Source organism: Centrocercus urophasianus, unplaced genomic scaffold, assembly GCF_019232065.1.
Source record: "Centrocercus urophasianus isolate 14NV4802_14NV808 unplaced genomic scaffold, USGS_Curo_1.0 seq_12, whole genome shotgun sequence".
In the NCBI taxonomy this organism is placed as follows: Eukaryota; Metazoa; Chordata; class Aves; order Galliformes; family Phasianidae; genus Centrocercus; species Centrocercus urophasianus.
In genome coordinates this window covers 782,117-802,721 of record NW_024884364.1, presented here as the reverse complement: position 1 = coordinate 802,721, position 20,605 = coordinate 782,117, and the positions used below count along the sequence as shown (strand labels likewise).

The following is a 20,605-nucleotide window of genomic DNA, read 5'->3' as shown; positions in this document are numbered from 1 at the left end:
GAGTTCCTCACCCATATTTGAAGATACAGGCTCACAGGAAAACTCCACAAAGGAGGGAACTCTGACAAGAGAGCCTTCCTTAGTGGCAGTCAGCCCTTAAAATGAGGACTAAGGGGGGTAGAGCCAGGCTCCAGCCTATTTGGTCATACAGGTGACCAAAGCACAGGCCTTCACCTGTGCTTCCAGGGCTGATCAGGTCTTCTCTCCAGGTGCTTAATCAGTGATTCAGGCCATGACTCAGCAGTTCCTATATATCTGTCCTATTTCCAGTCTGGGTAAAGCCAATGCTTAAACTGAGTGTTCAATTCTTTTATAAGTCTTGCCACATCTCCCCATGCCTTTGTCTGCAGTCCAGCCCAGAAAATGGAGAAAAACACCTGCATCATAAGTCACCTTGTGGGAGACACACAGCCCTGCTTTGGGATGCCTGTCACAAGCCCCACACATCTTGGTGAAGATTCTGCTCTAGACTTTGTGCAGGTAACTGAAACATGCTCAGAGGACAGTCAGAGAGATCCCTGTCTTTGATGACTTGGCAGTCCTATTTGGCCACAAGGCACACAAAAAAAAAACACAGAGTTCCTATTGGTCAGTTTTAATATTTCAGGAAAACAGACTTTTTGTCCTTTGTTGTCTCCACGGGAACAGACAATCTCTGCAGTCGCTGTGACCATCACTCCTCTCGTCACTCCTGTTAACAGCTACTACATGGAGATGAGAAGCAAAGAGAAAATATTTGAAAATAACCTCCTGAGCTGTTAGCTTCTTAAATGCTAGAACTATGCCTGGTCTCTTATTAAAAGTCAGGAGACTAGAATGATCTGGTTGAGTGACTGTTCAATGTTTTTCAGCATTTTTCTCCCAAACCAGGTAAATCACGGTTAGAAGTACCTGGGCAAAATAATTCCTTCAAATCTGTTCTGTGTTTGCATAGAGTGCAAAACTCTAGCCTGCCAGTAGCAGACATGCACCGGAAAAACCCCTCAAGGCGGAGTTTGTACTTTGCAGCTGTGATCATCACACAAGCTTCAGTCAAAGGCAAGGAGGGACTGGGATAAGTTCAACACTTTGTCTGCTGTACAACATAATAGTTGCTTTCAAAAAGCTTTGCTAAAAACAGTGGGCAAGGATGTACTGCTGAGTAGGGGTGATGGGCTACAGTCTTAATTACACTGCATTACTGTGTGGAGACTGCTTCAAAGCAGGCTGATGGCACAGGAGCTTGCATAAAGGACACAAGCAATTAAAAAACGTACAGTTGCAACTTACGACCCAAAACTGCCTGGGCCTTCCCCAGTGGAAAACTGGAAACTCCCACAGTGCTCTACGGGATGATGTCAGGATACAGCATGTTCTATGCCAAAATTCTGCTTTGTCCTTCCAGGAGGGATAGTTCCAGACCTGTCCTCACCTCAGGCTGCTACTGACAATCCATTCCCTTTCCAACTGCCAGTTATGTCATCCCACGATGAAAAATATTACATTGTCCCAGCTTCAGCTTGTTCCTTTCATTTCCCAAGTCCCTGTTTCCTACCCTGCAATGAGTGTAGCAGGTACTCAGGAGGGAATGGAATCTCTTTGTTAGCTCTGCCTTCTCATTCCATGTGATGCAGTCACTATGCTTAGTCTTTCCTTCCCCACTCCCATTTTGAGGCCACCAGAGTCTTTCAGCTGTCTCTCTGGCTACAGAATTGTCCTTAGCCTAGTTCTAGATGCTCTGTTACAGACAACTGCTTATTCCTCATTTTTTTCTGGATATGTGCTCTCCACTTCTTAACCACTTCCCGGTTCAGATTGCTTACATTCTTCCCAGACATTCTCTTCTCTCTCTCACTCAAAACCCACCATTTCATGATGACACTTTTTGAATCACACAGGGACTTGCTGCCTACCTCAGCTACAGACAGCACTGTACATAGCCAAGGCTTGCTCCTCTGCAAAAGGAAATGAGGAAGACAATTACACAAATGTACATGCGCACAAGGAATAGCGCTCAACGACTTTGCTTGGACACAGCTAGAGAACTAGGAATTCAGCTTCCAAACACAGAGTAGGAAGGAAATTGGCAACCCACCTGGCTGGTAGTAATCATAGATTTTGATGATGGTTGGTTTCAGATTCTTCATCTTAATTATTTGTTCCAGTTGCAGAATCAAAGTCTGAGACTCATCACTAAGCTAGAGGAAGGAGGAAGGAAGAAGTCAGTGAATCTTCATCTTCCTAAGCTTGAATTCTTTCCTGTACAAAATCTCACTCATCCATTCAAGATTCAGGATTTTGGAAATGGAGTGTGTGAGGAAAACCAAACAAAATAGGCAAGCTTCCTCTCACCACAGTTTTATCAGTGTTCTCTACCACGGCCTTGGGCTTCTCATATAGTTCCTTGTCCTCTGGCCTGCTCTCAGTATGCCAAAACTAATGCTGTCATTTTCATTTACCTTGTCCAGATAAATGTAGATGACATCAGCTTTCACTTCTACTTTCTTAATGATGGTTTTGCGCTCCAGCTGGGACAGGAAACAACAAAGAAATCTGTGAGCATTTCCCTTACGGAGTGCTGATCTGAGGAACTGTTATCCATGTGATGTATGCGTGGACATAACGTGGAACTGGACTCTGAGTGGGACTATGTCTTTTGCACACACCGGGGTTTTTTGGCTCTATCTTCAGTGCTCCCTCCTGGGGAATCTCCTGCAAGCTTCATCTCAGGAGTGAACTACGCTGTTCCCACTCAGAGGAACTTCTCATTCTGGGGACAAAAGGCAGCGCATTGTATATAGGACTGATCATTAAGCATGCACCAGTAAAGGCTGTTGTTATCTTATCTCACTAATAACTAGAGTGCTCTTAAATACCTGTCTGGGGTTTGTGTGAATAATTCAGCATTCAATTTCATAGATGAATTGGGAAAAAAACGTACCTTACTGGCTAGAACTAAAGCCTCTCTAAGAAATCTTTCTTCAAAAATTCTCACAAATGAATGCTGGCATTTAGTAATCCAGCAGCATATTATTTTGGTCCAGAATAGTGTCAGTGGAAGAAGGCGAACCACCTCTTGTAGAAGAAAGCGAACCTCTTGTAATAGACCCTTGCAGGACATGTATTGAAATGAATGTCTTTGGTTCAGTGTCAGTAGCAAAGGGTGCCCTACTAATGTAGTTACCTCATAGCCTGAAATAAATAGTTCCTAATAGCAGCAAACATGTGGGGCATGTTTACCAGAGGCACTCTTCTTTTTATTCCATACCCCTTACCAACATCCTGGATCCTGGAGCTAGGACAAATCCAGACAACAAGGAGACTTCCATGATCACCATGTTGGATGTGCCTCTGCTGCCAGTGTAGCTGAAGAACATCAAACAGTCAGAGGGTCTGATTTAGGTAGAGCAGAGTCCTCCCAACTCCCTCTCTACCACCACATCTTGCATGTAGGATCCTGAGCCAGGAAGCCTATCTGGGACTGAGACAAAGGCATCTATTTCTCTTCCCATCCCGTCCACCTGCCAGCTTCACCCTCTCCCCTGCCTGTGTCCAGTCCCTCCATTGCAGCTCTGAGGCTTTTCCAGCTGCAGACTGCAAGCATGTGTCTTACTGGAGGAAGAAATAGTTATTAGGGTTACCTGGCAAGAATGTGGACGGTGAGAACATGCATATTGGCCTGGCTACAATTGGCCAGCTCTGTGTTGACATGCAGACTGAAGGTTATGGAGGTTTGTGGAGTTGGCTCATAGTACCTCAGCACTGTCTGCGAGGTGGGGTAAAAGACAGACCAGGAATGATCTCATGAAATGAGAAGAGACAGATTTCCCCACCTCTCTCCCACATTCACCTCACCTCCTTACCTGAGCAAACACACAGCTTCTGCCTTGGACCTGCACCAAGAACTGCCCTGGGATCTCTGTCAGTTCTGCATGCTGCACAAGGAGACGTTTCTGGCGAGTGACTTGGAATGTCTTTCCAAAATCCCTCTGTGACTTCACCTTCACAAGTGCTTGGCCTGATGTGCTGAACATCCTTGCTGCGTATTTTGCTAAGGCTTGCAGAGCAACAACTGTGTCCTAGGGAGGGAGAAACAGTCACCTCCGTGAAAGTATTATCTCTAGTGAGGCCAGATCAGAACAGGAAGACCTTAAGAAGGCTTGCCCTGTCAACTTCAAGTGGAAAAGTAGATGAATCCACATGGAGCTACTTGTTACCTGAGTGGAGGCAAAGCCTCCATAGGCATTCTGCTGCTGGGTCAGCCACACCACAATACCAGCTGCAGTTTTCATATCCCTTGCATTCAGTTGTGGCTTGGAAAGGTATGCCAGGAGTACATAGGCTGTCAATTCTATGTCCACTGACTGGGTACTATGCCAGAAGTCGGTGGAAGCTGGGGAGCTTGTTTTGGGACTCCAGTGTATTTGCCCTCCTACAGAAGGAAAAGGAGAGGCTGTCTGAAATGAAAGAAACAGAGGGTTCTAGAAACAGGAAATAAAACTCTAACCCCATCTCCTCCCACAAGAGGATTTTTAAGTTCTCCAGGCGGAGGAAAAAAATTCTGGTAAGTTACCCTTTATAGCTTCCTAAATAATATGTTGCATTTAACGTGATTCAGTTACAACACAAATGCAAGTGTAGCAGGTGTATTTTTTTTCCCTCATTAAGCCTCTTCCATAGGCTAGCATATTTGGTTATAAACTCCAGGCAGGCAAAATGCACAGACACACTGCTCCAGATCCTAGCAACTGAACAAGAGGTATTGCCCCAACAGTCAGCACCTGACTTGATGGCCTGTTCCTCCAACTTGTACAGTAGCTCCTGGGTTATCTCATAGTCTCCAGCCAGGGCAAAAGCATAGGCCAGCACAGCTTCTGCGTATGTGTTGGTGATGTTGTGAACTGCATGCTGTAGGCAGTGGAAGATAGTCTGCATCAACTTGCCCTGCATTCATAGAAGAGACATATGCCAAACTCTGAGGTACAAAGAAAGTGTCAGACTCTTTCTGGTGGTTGTTCCAGGGAGCCAGACTTTATCTTTAAAGTGTGGCTCCAGCAAAACCCACTGAACTACCACTCTCTCTCGAGGAAAAAGAAAGTAGTTCAATCCCATTGTGCACTGGAAACCATAGCCACCAAACATTATTGCTTTATGCTAATGTTACAGTGCTGTCTCTTAGAAGGAGTTAACAATTTCACCAAACACTGGGACCCTCTTAGCAGCACCTGATCTGTTTATGGTCTGCAGGAGCCCAGGGTTTTGAGTTTTTTCTCCACTGCAGGGAGCAGGCACAGGAGAGAAAAGGACAACAGCAAGTAGCAGGGATCTGCTCACCTTCCGTGGCTGACCCAGCTCCAGCAGTGCTGCAGCAACATATGCTCCCAAAGAGATTTCATCATCCAAGCTGCCCTGTGGAGGGAATCCATCACCAGATATCACACATAGGGGACAAACCATGAGGAGTCATCAATTGCCAGAGATACTCTGCAGGTGAGAGATTTCATCTAGGTGGAGACACACCACTACACCTGGAGCTTCTCATTAAGCATGGATTCCACAGCTCTCACATGTGTCCTCCCAGACTGTGCCAAGACCTGAAGCACCTTTCACTCTCTAAGTAGTGTTTGAAGGGCTCAGAAAGTGACTTCCAAGAAGAAGCATTTCTCATGCTTTCCCTGCCTCAAACCCTGTTCTCTTTCAGACTGGTTGCATGATTTGTGGAAGTGACTTTCCAGGATCCCACAACCCTTTGCCACCACAATATTTGTTCCACCATTCCCCAGCTGTGCTTCCTGACTTGGCTTTCATTTACCTTCAGAGAGGAATGAAAGAGATTTCCTTTGGTGGCAAAGCAGCCACTGGGGAGCTGGTTTTGCTCCAGCCAGCGCAGGGCATCCTGGATATTCTTGTCATCTATATAGATATATTTCTTGGCTTGGCCAAAACTCTTGGCTACAAAAGCTGTCAGCCTAGGAAGAGGATGAGTTGTGAGAGAAATAGAAACACAAAAACACAAAAAGAAAGACTAATGCTTCCCGAGGCATTTGATTTTTCCTGAGGCCTTCTGATACACTGTGGGTGCTTAAAAAATGTCTCTTTCACAGGAAAAGCAAGCTAAAAGTGAAAAGTAACTCCTCTCCCTCACCCTTGGTTCATGCAGTCATGCATGTACTATTGCATTACTCATTCATTTCACAAATGAAAAATCTCTGGCCTTCTACTTTTACCTCTTGCACCTCATCTCCCTTGAGAACGCAGAGACAATACTGAATCTCCATTCCTTTCACTTCTCCCAGCCCAGCCATCACAATGACAGTGGAATTCTTTGAAACTCTCATAAGCAACTCCCTCACTGGGAAAACAATTTCTCATTGCCTTTCCCTGATGTTTCTCCAGTCAGAACGTACCCCTCTTGGCTGCTTGGGCATCACAGGAAGAACCTGATGCTGTGTTTGGGTCCACAGAGAAAAAAAGGGATCTCCTGCCCCCTGAGATGATACATTTGTGTTCCACTTTCCCAGCAGCTCTGCTGCCCTGCCTGACTCCTTTTTAAAGTGTCTCAAATCCCTCAATCTGTCTCCAAAACAGAGAACACACATCCTACCAGCCATTCACAGGCACGTTAACTGCCCTGGCCCAGACAGTACAAATTATGAACAAGAATTATTCCCAGTGCTTACCAAGTGTTCCCTTCCCCATCCTGCTGCCCAAAGACACTGTAGGACCCATCTCTATGCCTATAAAGAAGCTGTGTCTGGTAGCCTGGGGAGATGGGAGCAAGGATTAATAAAGCATAGTAATTCAGAAAGGCCAGCACTGACAGAATGACTGGCAGGGAGAAAGCTGTTAGTACATTGGACATGGGGGACATTGGTGAATCTATTGTACTTGCCTTTGTGCAAGAAGCTGGTTGCTCTCTCTTTGATCACAGGGGTCAGCTGCCTTGTCTTCTCCAGGTACTGCAGCACATAGACAATGGGAGTAAACAGAACCATATTCTGCTCCCCACATCCATGGGGCATCTGCACCAGGCGGTCCAGGTTCTGTAGTGGCAGTCCCATGAGGTCACCTGTGCAACAGTATAAGAAAGAAGGCAAATTTAAGTAAAATTTGAGATAATCTTCAACTAGGAATTTGATAATAGTGTGTTATCTCAGCAGAGAAGGAAAATACTAGAAAAGGGAAAGAAAAAATTGAGTGCAGAATGAAGCAAGATGACTATTCTGCATCTGCTCTTTCTTGGGGGGATGTGACACAGGACAACTCCTCTATGGAGTTCTCACTGAACTTTTTCAGTGTGAAGTGCTCCAACCATAGCAGGTGCTGTTGTAAAATACTATGAGCAGGGCTAAAATTACTCAGGCAATGCCATACAGACATACAGGTATAGAAGCTCTTAGACAAAGTTTTAGATGACTTGGGTTTTTAGGTAGCCTATTCTGCCTGGCCATGTTTTGAACATCAAAATATCACTAAGCCAGTAGTGGTGCTAGTCAGATGGCATGAAAGTGTCTGTGTGTCCCTCAAACAGTGAGAAAATTCTTGTGTTTTATTCCCTTATTTGAGGAATTATGCCAGGCCTAGCTTAATACCAGTTCTGTCATTGGTAAAGGAGTCAAGTCAAAGAAGCATAATGAATGGTAGGTATGTCTGGTCCCAGTAGTCTCTCCCAATAACTCTTCTGCAGCTTAGCAATGCTGGGAAAGATTTCTCCTCTCTAGTAGCTTTTACTATTGCTGTGAAACTTAATGGAGAATAAGATAGTTTTGAATTTTAAAGATAGTATCTACAAAAACTAGCCAGACTCTCAAAGTCACAGAAAATTAGTTTTCCAGGCTCTGCTCCAAAGTCCTTGCCAGAAAAAAATGAGGATTATTCTTCTCTGCAAATTAGCTTTCCCATGAAAATCGAAGAGCTAATAAACATACAGAAAACCTGGTGTTGTCTGATCTTACAAAGAAGTGAAACTTGATGCTGCTCAAAAGAGAAGACACTATTTCAAATGGATACCCTGACATTGTTACCAAGTTAGACCTTGCTCTTCTGTAATAGCAGTCAGTGAGCTACTTGACTTACTTGAGATGGAAACTGATGCACTGGCAGATCCCTTTACTACATTATCAGGGAGGTGAATCAGCATAGGTTCTTCAGCCATGTTTCCTGATAACAACAGGGAAAAGGTTCAGTATGAAAAATCAAATCTAAAGTCCCTAATCTGACAAGCAACACTGGAACAGATAAATGGAACATTGCCTATATTCTGTTTATGCAGAGTGCTCTCTATAGGCTGTCCCAGTCATCACTCCATTGCTTGGAAACTTCTGATTAGAAATAACTTGAGAGGTGCTGGACAGGATGAGAGATCACCGAGCTTCACAACTCAGTTTGCCATCCTTCACAAATTCCACACAGATCACAGCTGATCATTACTAGCTGGGGACATCCTAGAGGGACTTGCAGAGCTGCAGGGTGATATGGCAGGAGCTCCTCATTTACTGATTATCATGCTCCAGGAACATCCAGGAGTTGCAGTGGGAAAGGAGGCAACACAGCACAAATTTGCCACCTGAACTCAGGGGCAAATTCAACAGGGAAGCAAGTGTAGAAGTAATATTTCCTGTCCTTTTCTGTCCTAATAAGAAATGAAATTTCCTATGTGAAAATATTCTTTCATCAGCTCTCCCACAGTTCAGTCCTATTCTCAAGTCAATTTCTTTTCAGTCTGCAGGACCCATTCAACCTGTCTACATACCTCCTCTTGGGCACAAAAGGGAGCTGTAAGACTTCTCCACTAGCACACCTTCTGGCTGCCAGGGCAAAAATAAAGGCATGAGATGTAAGGAACAAGATAATGCACAAAATTCCCAAGCAGCAGAAAAATTGGAGAGCAGTTTTAGGTCTGAATTGAGGGGTCTGTCCACAAGCTGTTAAGGACTCCATCCTCCTCATCTTTGGCAGGGCTGCACTGAAAGTGTCTGATTAAGAAATCAAAAGTAAGCCCACAAGACAGGACTCTCTTCTCAGTGCATGTATGCAAAAATTAATGAACAGCGGATGATTGAGCAGAAAGGGAAGGCATACAAATTTGGCATACAAATGCAGCTCAAGAAAGAGTAATGCAAGGAGGGAATAGGCTTGACTGGGTCCTGGGGAAAACAAAGCAAACTAAGACCAGGCTGGGGGAAAAAAAAAAAAGAAAAAAAAAAAAAAGAAGAAAAAAAAAAGGAGAGAAAACTGCTTAGCACAGCTCAACCTCCCTTCACTCGTGCAAAGATAGTCTGGAAGAGAAACGAACCCACTCTCATACTGACCCGAACCAGCAAGTGTTTGATCAGAGCATGCCTCCGCCTCATGGTAGCTGGCAAGGGCTTCCTTCCCCCACAGCGTGGTGTTGTGTCCAGTACTTCAGTCTTGATTGTGATATTCAGAGTCCCTAGCAAATAAATTGAGCAGAGCTTGTTTCATATGTCTGTAGGCAAACTTTAACTAGAAGTGGTCTCAGGTCCGGAAGGAAGCCTGTCCACATAGACTTAGTGGCTTAACAGGCAAAGAAGAGCCAGTCAGTGCTGACAGCTTGTTCAGACAGCTTAAGTATGAAGGTAATGCCTCACCAACAGTGACTATAATCCAATACATGTGACTGTAGTGTAAGAAAGTTCAACTCCTTGATCTCCAGTGATGCCTTCCCATTTCATATGAAGTATAGCACCACACTGGGTTCCCCCACTCCAGTCTGTGAAGCCTCTTTCTCCCCAGCTGCTCCTACATCTCTCTCCCCAGGAATCCTCTGTGTCACCTATTCAGTTCCTGCCCTCTTCTAAGAGCCTGTCTAAGACAGGAAAAAGAAAGCAAGTACAGTGGCTTGCATTCTTGTACTACTAAAGATAAACTGAAGGTTCTGCCAGCTTTTCTGGATCTCCCACCCCCCTTTCACTTCAGTTTTAAGGTTCCCCATCACTACTCCCATTTTTCCTTCCACACCCAGCTGGATTGCTGTCACATTCCATGTGAAGGTCTTGGACTCTTCCACACACAAGCACTCTCTGTTCCTGCAGGTCTGGCAGTCCTCCACCTGGAAGTCCAGCAATTTATCTAGGGCCACATGTATCTGAAAGAGTGATGATACAGGAGAATGACTGAGCAGCTCTGGAAAGATGAGGTGGTACATGTTCCGTAAAAATGGAGGGCTTGATAGACCTGTCACATACAGTATTTCCTGTGGCACAGGCACATTACCTGTAGGCATTGCTGTAGGTAGTTGAAGACAGTAGCCTTCAGCATGAAAGTCTCTCCTCGGATCACAGAATATGGCAGTGTCACATCCACAAAGACAGGCTGGACTGTTCTGAGACTCGTGGTTGGAGCAAGGCCAAATGTCCTCCCAGACAAGCAGAACATCTTGACTTTCCACTTCGTGACAGCACCAGGTGTCATGACTGGAATGCTCCTGCTGCCATTGGAACTGAGAAGAGGAGAGCACTTGCATAAATAAATTTGTCCCATCTTGAGTTAGGGGATGAAGGGTAAACATGGGCCAGCTGTAAAGGAAGACAAGACAAAAGAATGTAGCAAGCAGAATGTGCAGTAAATAAGGGTTAACAATTGCATAGGAATGTGAGTAAAGAGAGGATAAGATAAGGGTTAACTATTGCATAGAAATGCAGGTAAGCAGGATGTGAGGCCAGATAAGAAAAGAACATCTTGAAACTCTATTGTAAACTTGAAGAGAACATCACACAAGGAACAGGTCTGATCGGATTATTTCAGTTGAAGACAATGAGCCTTCATCTCATGACCACCAGAAGAAGACCCCCACTGCCCACGGCGCACGTGCAAGAGGGAGGGACCGTATGCTGGTGCGTTCTCGGAAATGTAATGAATAAGTATATGAATTCCAGGAAAAACACTGATTATGTATTAGTTCAGCCTGTATCTGTACCATGCTTTTGTCCTACGGGGTGCGAGTTCGGAGGAGCTATCCCCCTTGCACCCAGTTTGGCGCCAAATGCTGAATAAAACATACCTGCTTTATAACCTAACTCTGGGTTATAGAGTTTGATTCCATAAATCAATCTCACTGCAATGGGAAGAGCTCAAAGGTCTCAGATGAGGGATGCAGTACAGATACTCAGTCTCAGATCAACCTCTGCTCTGTCATAAGTTACTTCCCCTCCAATGGCTCAGAGCAATGTAGCTCTCTGAATCTATTCCCAAAAGTCGTATTTCCTTCTTAAATGCTGTTAGCAACGATGTTATATTCTTTTCCCAAGCAACACACTGACCAGCATTCCAGCTCTGTACACTCAAGTCAACAGAATGGTGTTTTGGAAAGCAGCAGCACCACATTCCCCTGACTGCTGATTAGTAGCACTGTGGCAACAAAGACTACATATTTAACTGATGCACCCACCAAATTGTGAAGTCTAAGTGGAGTGTTCACTAGTGTATGAGAGGATACTCAGTATTTTGATCATAAGAAGCACTGGTCTTTTCTAAGAATGTATGGAGCTCTGCTCCTCAAAGACCACTAGTCCTTCATTTGGATGCACTGTAAGTTTAGGGAAGAGCCACAAAATTCATACAGAGACCTCTCTTCACACCTGTGAGTGCTGTTTTGAATGGATACAAGTTAATAACGAGGGTTCATTCTTCCATCTGATTGTGAAGTCTGGCATCACTTACCCAACGAAGAAGAGATTCCAGATCCAAGTTTCAGGCAAAGAGTTCTGAAATCTTCCTTGGGTTGTAAACTGGGGTTGTTCCTTAGTAATTCTTTGATCTTCCATAGAAGGTACCCCTGAAAGAAAGACTAAAGTTCTCCACTACAGCAGGAATCCAGAGATGAGACCTATTAATGACAGATAGTCAAGCACTGGGGCAAGAGGCAAAGTAAGTGAAAAGAGTCAGACAGAAACTGACACAAGAGAGTGAGATGACTTGGTAGGAAAGGGAAAATAGGAAGAGGGGGAAAACTGGTAACGGAAGAATCAGTGGCAGTATCATATCCAATGAGGCATGAGTATTGCTCACTGAAACTGCTGGCAGGTCTAGAAGTTTACAGAGATTTGGCTAGACAAAACCCTTGCTGACATGATCAAAAGTTGCTGCTAAAAAAATCAATGAATCTCTAGAGGGTCCTTTCAACCAACATTACCATAGAATCAAAAAATCATAGAATAGCTGAGATTGGAGGGGAACTTAAAGATCATCTAGTTCCAATCTCCCTGCCATGGACAAGTTGCCAGCCACTAGATCAGGCTACCCAGTATCCCACACAACCTGGCCTTGAATGCCTCCAGAGATGGGGCATCCACAACCTCTCCGGGAAACCTGTTCCAGTGCCTCATCACCCTCTGAGTATAAAAATGCTTCCTAATATCTAACCTAAATCTTCCCTCTTTTAGTTTAAAGCCATTCTCCCTTGTCCTACCACTATCAGACCATGTAAAAATAGGTTCCTCTCCTGCTTATAAGCTACTTTCAAGTACTGGAAGTCCACAATTATGTCTTCCTGGAGCCTTCTCTTCTCCAGGACAAACAAGCCGAACTCTCTCAACCTTCCTTCATAAGTGATGTATTCCATTTCTCTGATCATCTTCATGGCTCTCTTCTGAATTTCCAACAGCTCTGCATCCTTTGAAAACTGGAGTCCTCAGGCTTGGATGTAGTACTCCACTTAAAGGCCCATGAGGGCAAAGTAAAGGGGAACAATCACCTCCCTCTCCTTAATGGTTACTCCTCTTTTGATGCACCCCAGGATATACTTGGCATTCAGGGCTGCAGGTGCAGGCTGCTGGCTCATGTCCAGCTTTTTGTTGACCAGGATACCGAAGTCCTTCTCCACAGAACTACTCTCAACAAGTTCTCCCAATCTGTACTTTTATCTGGGATTTAAGTCAAGTGCAACACCTTGCACTCGGTTTTGTTAAACCTCATTAAATTCTCATGTGCCCTCTTCTTGAGCTTGTCCAAGTCCCCTGGATAACATCCCTCCCTTCTTTTGTGTCAGCTACATCACTCATCCTAGTGTCATCTGCAATCTTGATGAGGGTGCACTCAATCCCACTGTCCATCATAAAGACACTGAAGAGCACTGGACATGAGTCAAAGTCCTATGGAACATCACTTATCGCTGGCTGCAACCTGGACATAGAGCCATTGACTGTAACCCTCTGACTGTGACCATCCAACCAATTATTTTTACACCTAATAGTCTAGCTTTCAAATACTTATATCTCCAATTGAGAGATAAGGATGTGGTATGGGACCTGACCAAATCTGCAAACAAGTCCAGGTAGATGACATCAGTTACAACCTTTCTTTGTCCACTGCTGCCATCACTCCACCATAGAAGGCCACTGGATTGTTCTTGCCTGGTCTGATCTGCCCTTGGTGATGCCATCCTATCAGTCTTGGATCACTTTCTCAACTCACACATGCCTTAACGTGTCTTCCAGGAGGATCTGCTCCATGATATTCTCAGGCACAGAGGTGAGGATCACTGGCCTGCAGTTCCCTGAGTCTTCTTTTTTTCCCATTCTTCAATATGAGAGCAATGTTCCCTTTTTCCAGCCACTGGGGACTTCACCTGACAGTCACGAATTTTAAAATATGATGGACAGTGGCTTGACAACCACATCAGTCGGTTCCTTTAGAACTCTGGGATGCATGTCATCTGGCCCCATAGATTTGTACACATTCAGCCTCATGAGGTAGTCTCAGATTTGCTCCAGTCTTATAGTGGGAGGAATTTTGCTCTCTTCACTCCTGCCTGGAAGTTCAGGCAGAGGAAGTTCACACAAGAGGCATAGGAAGCCTGCCATGCAATGAAGACTGAGGCAAAGAACTCATTAAGAACTTCAGTCCTCTGCATATTTGAGGAGGCCAGCTTTCCCTTTTTGTTTATCAGAGAGGGTACACTCTCCTTTGTCTGTCTCTTCTTCCCAGTGTAGAATCTCCTCTTGTCATTTTTCACATCCCTTACCATGTTAAATTCTGTCTGTGCGTTTGCTTTCCTGATCACATCCCTGCATATCTGGACAACATCCCTATATTCTTCCCAGGCCACCCCTCCTTGCTTCCACTGCTTATACCTTTCCTTTTTTTGCCCTGAACAAGACCAGCAGGTCCTTGTTCAGTAATGCTGGTTTCCTGATTTATTTCTTACTCTGGGGGACAGAGAGCTCTTGTGCTCTTAGAAAGGTGAGTGTAAGTGTTTAATTCTGTGCACAACACTATTCCTGTTTGTTTGTTTGCAGAAAACTCACAGCCCTTTGCAAACAACTGTAGTTTAAATATCAACAGGCAGATGAGTTAGTTTGGGAATATTATTTTGTGCAAATTGAGAGACAGAAGAAGGAAACAACAGCCCTCACAGCCATGGCTGGGGTCAAGCCAGGCCACAGCACAGCCTAGTATAATCACTAGGAAACACTTCCAGATCTTAGTCTGTGCTCAGGCTTGTCTGTATCGGGAAATGGAGCATCATCCTTTAACGTCAGAGAACACACAGATAGTGACATATTTCAAAGGTTTTTTTTGCTTGTTTGTTTGTTTTTATAGTAACTTAGGCATTCCTACTGAGGGTTGATAGGCCTGGCAGTGAGGCTGTGACAGCATCATTCATACTCCTCACCACTGGCAAACTCCAGTGATCAGACGGCTTGTGTACCTATGTGACCTCAGACTCCAGCACAAGGGTAGGCAGAAAGTACAGCTCACCCATGGTTGGCTTCCTCTCTGCCTGCTGAGTGCACTGAGTTGGCTTCTTGATTGCAAGGTTTGAGAAGACTTTCAGACCCATGTCCTGTTGGAAGAAGGAGGGCAAGGGAAATAGAAAAGCAGGTGTGAGAGGGGAAGAGCAGCACTGCTCCTCAAAATGACTCTGAAAATCATCACAGCTAGGAAAGCCAGTTGCCCAGGCAGCTAGAAGTAGCACTTGCCCAAACAGACACCATGCTGAGGAAGTAAGGTTCAGCTGCCCCAGTCCCTTCTTTTACTAAACAAGTACCTCTGTTCTGTGGGACAGACAGTCACCTTGCTCCTCTTAACACATTTCCATTGCCAGTGCCACTTCCCTTCCCCTCATGTGCACCAGAGGGAATAGCTGGAATTAAATCTGCCACCTGAAACACAGACTGTGATGAAAAGCTTCCTCCCTCATTCTTCCTCTAAAGCTGTGACAATGTGCATATCTACAAACACAGGAATAACTCCTGTGCTGTAAAAGAGCCTCCTAGGATGTGGCTAAATAAAAGAGAACAGGATCTGATCCCCATGTCCAAGGCCAAATGGCACTGCTAGTCTTGTATTCACACAGCTTAAGTCTAGTCATTTCTATTTGTAATCTCTTATTTCTATTTGTAATCTCTAGAGGACACCTACCTTGAAGAAAGCAGATTTACCTTGGAAGAGTCCAAAACACTATTAGAGAGAAGGCTAATGACTTGGTCATGTAAACAATCTGTTGGTTGGGACCATTCCTTGTCTGTCTCTTCTCTATTAATGCAAACAAACGTTACACATGCCCATGACCTCATTCCTAAATCCATAAATCTGGTTTCTGCCAGATCAGGACCTTATCAACTTTCTTTTTGCATCAGTGTGGGGGAATAAAGGTGCTCAAACTAATAATGGTATCTCACATCTCTTGAGAAAGCACAGCTATGTCAGGACAGAATGCAACAGTTGCTTGGAGAAGGCAAGGTTTTATCAGATTTCTTGGGAAGAATAATGCATCAGATGAACATAGTTTTGGTAGCCCTGGGAAAATATACAGTTGATTACCCAGAAGAGGTTGAAAATATCAGGCTGAAAGGGATGCTGTGGTTGTCCTTGGTGCCAAGATGACATGAACTGGGGCTGAAAACAGTGATCTGAATGCTCTTCAACTTGGGCAGGGTATCCATGTCTGTAGATAGCAGGGAACAAGCCATATACCTAGAGAAACTCGAAGGCAGGGAAGAATCAGGCAATGAGCAGATAGCTCCAGATGCTTCACTCCATTCTCCTCCCCAGCACACATCCTGCCATCTGTCAAGGCAGATCCTGCTTCCTACTCTAACTTCTCTATACAAAGACCCCCTCATTCATTAGCCTCCGGTTCCCTTTGCCACAGTCCCTGCCTATCTCTCTTAGCTCACACATCACTCCTGCTTTTATTTTTTGGCTAGTTGCACTCACCTTTTGGCTTGTCAGCTCGTTCTCCGGTCTCATGAGGAGCACGTTTTCATCCACTGCCTGTACTGCACACAAGGAGCCAGGGGCTGCCTCAAGTTGGAGCTGCACTATTGACCCTGTGTGGCTTTCTTTAGTTGGGAAATCTACCTTGACCTTGAGCAACACACCACAAAAAGAAGCATGAAAAAGAGAGAAAGAAGGATGAGGAGGCTGACAGATACGTGGCACAGCTCTCCCTCAGCTTTAGGTGTGAGTCTCACCTGGTTTTGAAAGCACAAGGCAACATCAAAACGGATGCTATCAGCTGTCACTCCTCCATTAGGGAAGATAGTATACACCACTAAGCAAGGTGAAGGGGTGAAGTCAGCAGTGAAGGTCAGCAGGATAGAGAAAGAGCCTTTCAGCACTGAGGAAATAAAACCAAAGTGTTGCTCTGTTTGCCCTCTCCCTCCACTTTCTAACCCCATGAACTCCATCTCTTCACAGTTTTTCCCAGTCTCTCCTCCCTGCATTAATTCTTTTTCTACTGTTTCTCCTCTCCCAGATGGTACAATTACTTCCTCCATCTCCCTCTGTCCTATTCTCTGACAGCCCAGGAGCTGTAGTTTCAGGCAGTTCAAGAGAAACTCCAGTACCTTTCACCATCTGACCTAGAAACCCAACAGGCCAAACTGTTTCCTGTAGGTCAGCCAGGCCACTGCAGACTTACTGTTCAGCTTTCCAACCTGAACACTTCTCCAACCTCTGTTGACAATGCCAGCCTTTCCAGTGACCTGAAGGGTGAGAACGCTGAATGAGGAGATTGCTGTTTGAAACCAGGGCAAACTTACGCTCAATCTGTGTGCATTTTGCACTGTTAAACAACCACAGGAATGAACTGTTGGTCCAATTCATCTTCATATTTCAGGCTTGGCAGATTTACAGGTACCACAGTGGGAGAGAAAAAGCTTTTATAGATGAGATTCTGGTGTGATCTGTCCAGGTAGTGGATTCACTGAATAAAAGAGAGTGAGAGCTAAGGTATTTCCCCTCTAGCAGGCATGTTTCCAAACTAGAAGCCATTTCCACTGAGCAGCTGCTTGATAACCAACTTGAAAAGTGATCCTTCCATCCAGTTTCCAAAGAGAGAAGAGTATGAGAACAGATTCTGCTTAAAACATTTCCATCTCCCATTGCAAAACGGGCTGAAGATAAGGGTACAGTGAGTTGCAAAGGTCTCCTCCCATCCATGCAGGAGGGATGTCTGAGCTCTGCACGTGTGTAGAGTTCCCCCATGAACAAGCCCATATTGTCATCACTTTGGGGATGATCTGAATTACACACATAATACTTCACTATGGTCTGGTCTCATAGGCGCTATCTTCCCCCATCTAGTTTCTTGTCTACCTTACTCACGTAATATGCAAAATCAACGCGGTTGGTGTCTTCTCCCACATCAGCCCTACTGAGTGTGAAGGTCACCTGGACACTCTGCTTCAGCCCACAGGGCAGTTTCCCTGTGAGTGGGTGTATTTTCAGGAAGCTCTTGGTTGTGACATGGAAGGGCTGCAGATGATGGTAGGCATTTATATAATTGATACTAGTTTTCCAAGGTTTTTGCGTGACATTCTCCAGCGCGAATCTTCCCTGGGATGGAAACAGAGATGAACAGAAATCAGGACACAGGACACATACTTCAAAGATCTGTTAAGATGCCCTTCATTCAGTTTGGAAAAGTCTTATCGTTGTTTTCTTATAGCTCTGTACTGGCAGAGCTGTGTGGGGAGCACAGGATTGAACTGGCAGGGGACTGCAGGGCAGGAGTGGAAGTACTAAGCACAAGGTTTATCATTTTCCTGTGTACAGAGGTGGAATTTACCTCCAAGGAGACTGAGGAGGTGTTCCAGGCAGTTGTGTCCAGGTTGAATGATGCTCTTCCACTGCTGTCTGTGATGTAAGTTTTAATAAGCTGACGCCTCATGAACTTTATAATGAGATTAACTTTTCTGTTTTTCATACTATTTCCATAGTGGTCCTGAAGCTTAATCTGGTGAGAATAGGGAAGACAGAAAAGCCAAGTTCAGATGTGTGTTTCAGTGTCATACCCCAAACTTTCCTTCCCACACATGCCTTCCTGTTTTGGTGGCATTGGCTTCAATCTGACTCCAAGATAGGAAATCTGTAAAACCCCCTTATCTTTGAAGATAATTTGAGGGTGATTTAAAATTATCTTCTCCAAAAAGAGCATGTGACTAGAGCATGAGGAATTCAGGCCCTAGCCAACAGCTGAGAAATACTTGCAAAAATCATTCACTAATCCTAGCAGAAGCCACAGATGTAATCACATGAGAGAATCTGAAATGCAGAAACTGGAGCTATACTGCTCCATCAACTAACATGACACACTATAAGATAAGCTACTTTAAGGAACAGAAAATGGTCTGGGTCAGGAAAATTTGCTGACACTAAATTCAATTGTAAATAATGGGAAGGGAAGAAGCAAGGGAAAAGTCACCTTCCCCTTGAAGGGTACTCCAGGGATATAGTAAGCATTTGGTGTCTCAAACACAACACTTGCAGCTGTCCTGGAAATGACAATTTGGCTGGACGTGTTGATTTGGACTCCTGTTGGAAGATAGAGAAGCAAGATCAGTATTGGAAATGACCACCTAGTTTAATCTTACTTTGTTATTCCCAGGACTGCCGATCGGAATGCCTCAGGCTTCCTTCCTAAATTAGCACATTTCAAGGTGTACAGGCTGTTCCTGCGGCAGTTTTGTGTGAGTGTTCCAAAGCTGTGAAGGATCACATGCCCAGCCACACCTCACCTGCTCACCACACCTCAAGCATGTGCACCCTTTGAGTCTTCTAGTGACCCCAACACATCACAGTACAGGAAGAGGAATGCCTCCTCTGATGCTTAATCTCCAGAAAAGGACCCTCTCATCCCTGTACAATCTCTGCTTCAGACGATTGTAAGCTTCTGGGTACAGGTACCTGTGCCTTCCTCCAGGAGAGAAGCTTCTGCATAGATTTTACTGTCTTCCTCACTGGGAGACAGATTAAATACTGTTGTGCTTACTGAAGATGTGAAGCAACCCTTTCTTGCTGTCTGCAATGGGAAAAGGTAGATATAATTGGAGGCTGGGGAGAAGGGAAGGAATTAAAAGTACACAACATTAGACATTCTGCCATAATTGTTGATCACAATAAGTAATAATGTGGACTCATATACACTGTTCCCATTTTTAATTTAGTATCTGCATGTTATAAGCATGAATATGTATAATTCATATCGTAGAAATATAAACAGATCACTTATCACAGCTACATTAAAGTTACAATTTTGGTAACTTTCCAGCTTTAGTAGGAAACTCAAGGCTGCACTAACTGGATCACAAAGTATACAAGTATTTTAAGAGACCTGACTGGGAGAACTGAAGAAATAAAATGAATCTGCAGAATAAAAGTAATTGTTCTCAAACCTGGAAGGTTACAACTACCATAATATATCATAATGACAAATCATAAAGCATGAAAAGTACTAATCATTTATGCAGAAGGGAAGGAACCAACTATAACGTATTTTTTTTAGGGATGGAAAAAATGAAAGAATATTAAAAAAATAAATTAAAAAAAGGTAAAAAGAAGTGTCTGTGTGAATTGGCTGTTGAAATAACCTTGTCTACACCTGTGCATAGGCATTTTTATGCAGCTCCAGGGAGGGTGCACCATAATGTTGTATTTTTGTATCTGAGAAAGTTCTATTAATTGATGTTTCTTACACTGTGTCTATTCCTGGCTAGTTATACTTCTCTACAAAAAAGAACAAATTTTCTTTTTCTTTTCTTCAAGTTTTGTCTTGTGAAATTCCTCTTTTCTGTTCCCTATGCCTATAACAAAAATAACAAAGAATTTCTAGTAATAAAAGCCTGTCTGTTGGCCTGGGTAACAATAATTGCATTAATTGAATAAAAATGATTACTTATTAGCCTACAGATACATTATAGAGGTTGGCAAACCTCCCTTAAGTAGCAGTTCATTCTGTTCTCACAGCCCTTGACGCACAGACCTATGTGGTAGTCCTCCAGTACCCATATATCTTCCAGGATCATACTCACCAGACCGCTGTATTCTCTACAGATATCTTTGCTGACATCTTGAGGACAGCCCTTTGCTTTCTGGCACAAAGTCACCCACACAGTTCCTTTCACCGCTTTCCCATAACTGTACCTGCAGGGAGAACACCACATGAGCTGCCATGCAGAGAACTGCTGTATGGTTTGCTGAGCATATTATTCCACACAGGTGGACATCCTGACATAGGTCTTAATGTAGTTTGTAAGCAAACAAGAACAAGTGAAAATACAGCAGTATGTATAGCTGGGAAGTATAAGATGGTCAGAAACGGAGCCTAGGCAGGAGAGCGACCACACTTTCCAATGCTCTCCCACTTCCGGGTGCTTAG

General features: G+C 44.2%; 1 protein-coding gene across 1 annotated transcript; it reads right to left on the bottom strand.

The window, feature by feature from the left end:
* Positions 1-524: 524 nt before the first annotated feature.
* On the bottom strand, positions 525-20,605 carry LOC122155600 (alpha-2-macroglobulin-like protein 1). Its single transcript, XM_042809607.1, has 28 exons — positions 20,259-20,605; positions 19,135-19,249; positions 18,653-18,762; positions 18,017-18,184; positions 17,554-17,784; positions 16,822-16,931; positions 16,419-16,791; positions 16,162-16,311; positions 15,766-15,918; positions 15,021-15,104; positions 14,701-14,956; positions 11,662-11,776; positions 10,216-10,441; positions 9,961-10,087; positions 9,291-9,412; positions 8,732-8,786; positions 8,056-8,139; positions 6,872-7,048; positions 6,660-6,741; positions 5,792-5,948; positions 5,314-5,388; positions 4,761-4,923; positions 4,197-4,411; positions 3,843-4,058; positions 3,621-3,745; positions 3,255-3,345; positions 2,439-2,507; positions 525-2,177 (listed from the first exon to the last, which is right to left on the bottom strand). Exons 1-28 carry the CDS (start codon positions 20,388-20,390, stop codon positions 2,025-2,027), a joined length of 4,134 nt encoding a protein of 1,377 aa, XP_042665541.1. The 5' UTR covers positions 20,391-20,605; the 3' UTR covers positions 525-2,024.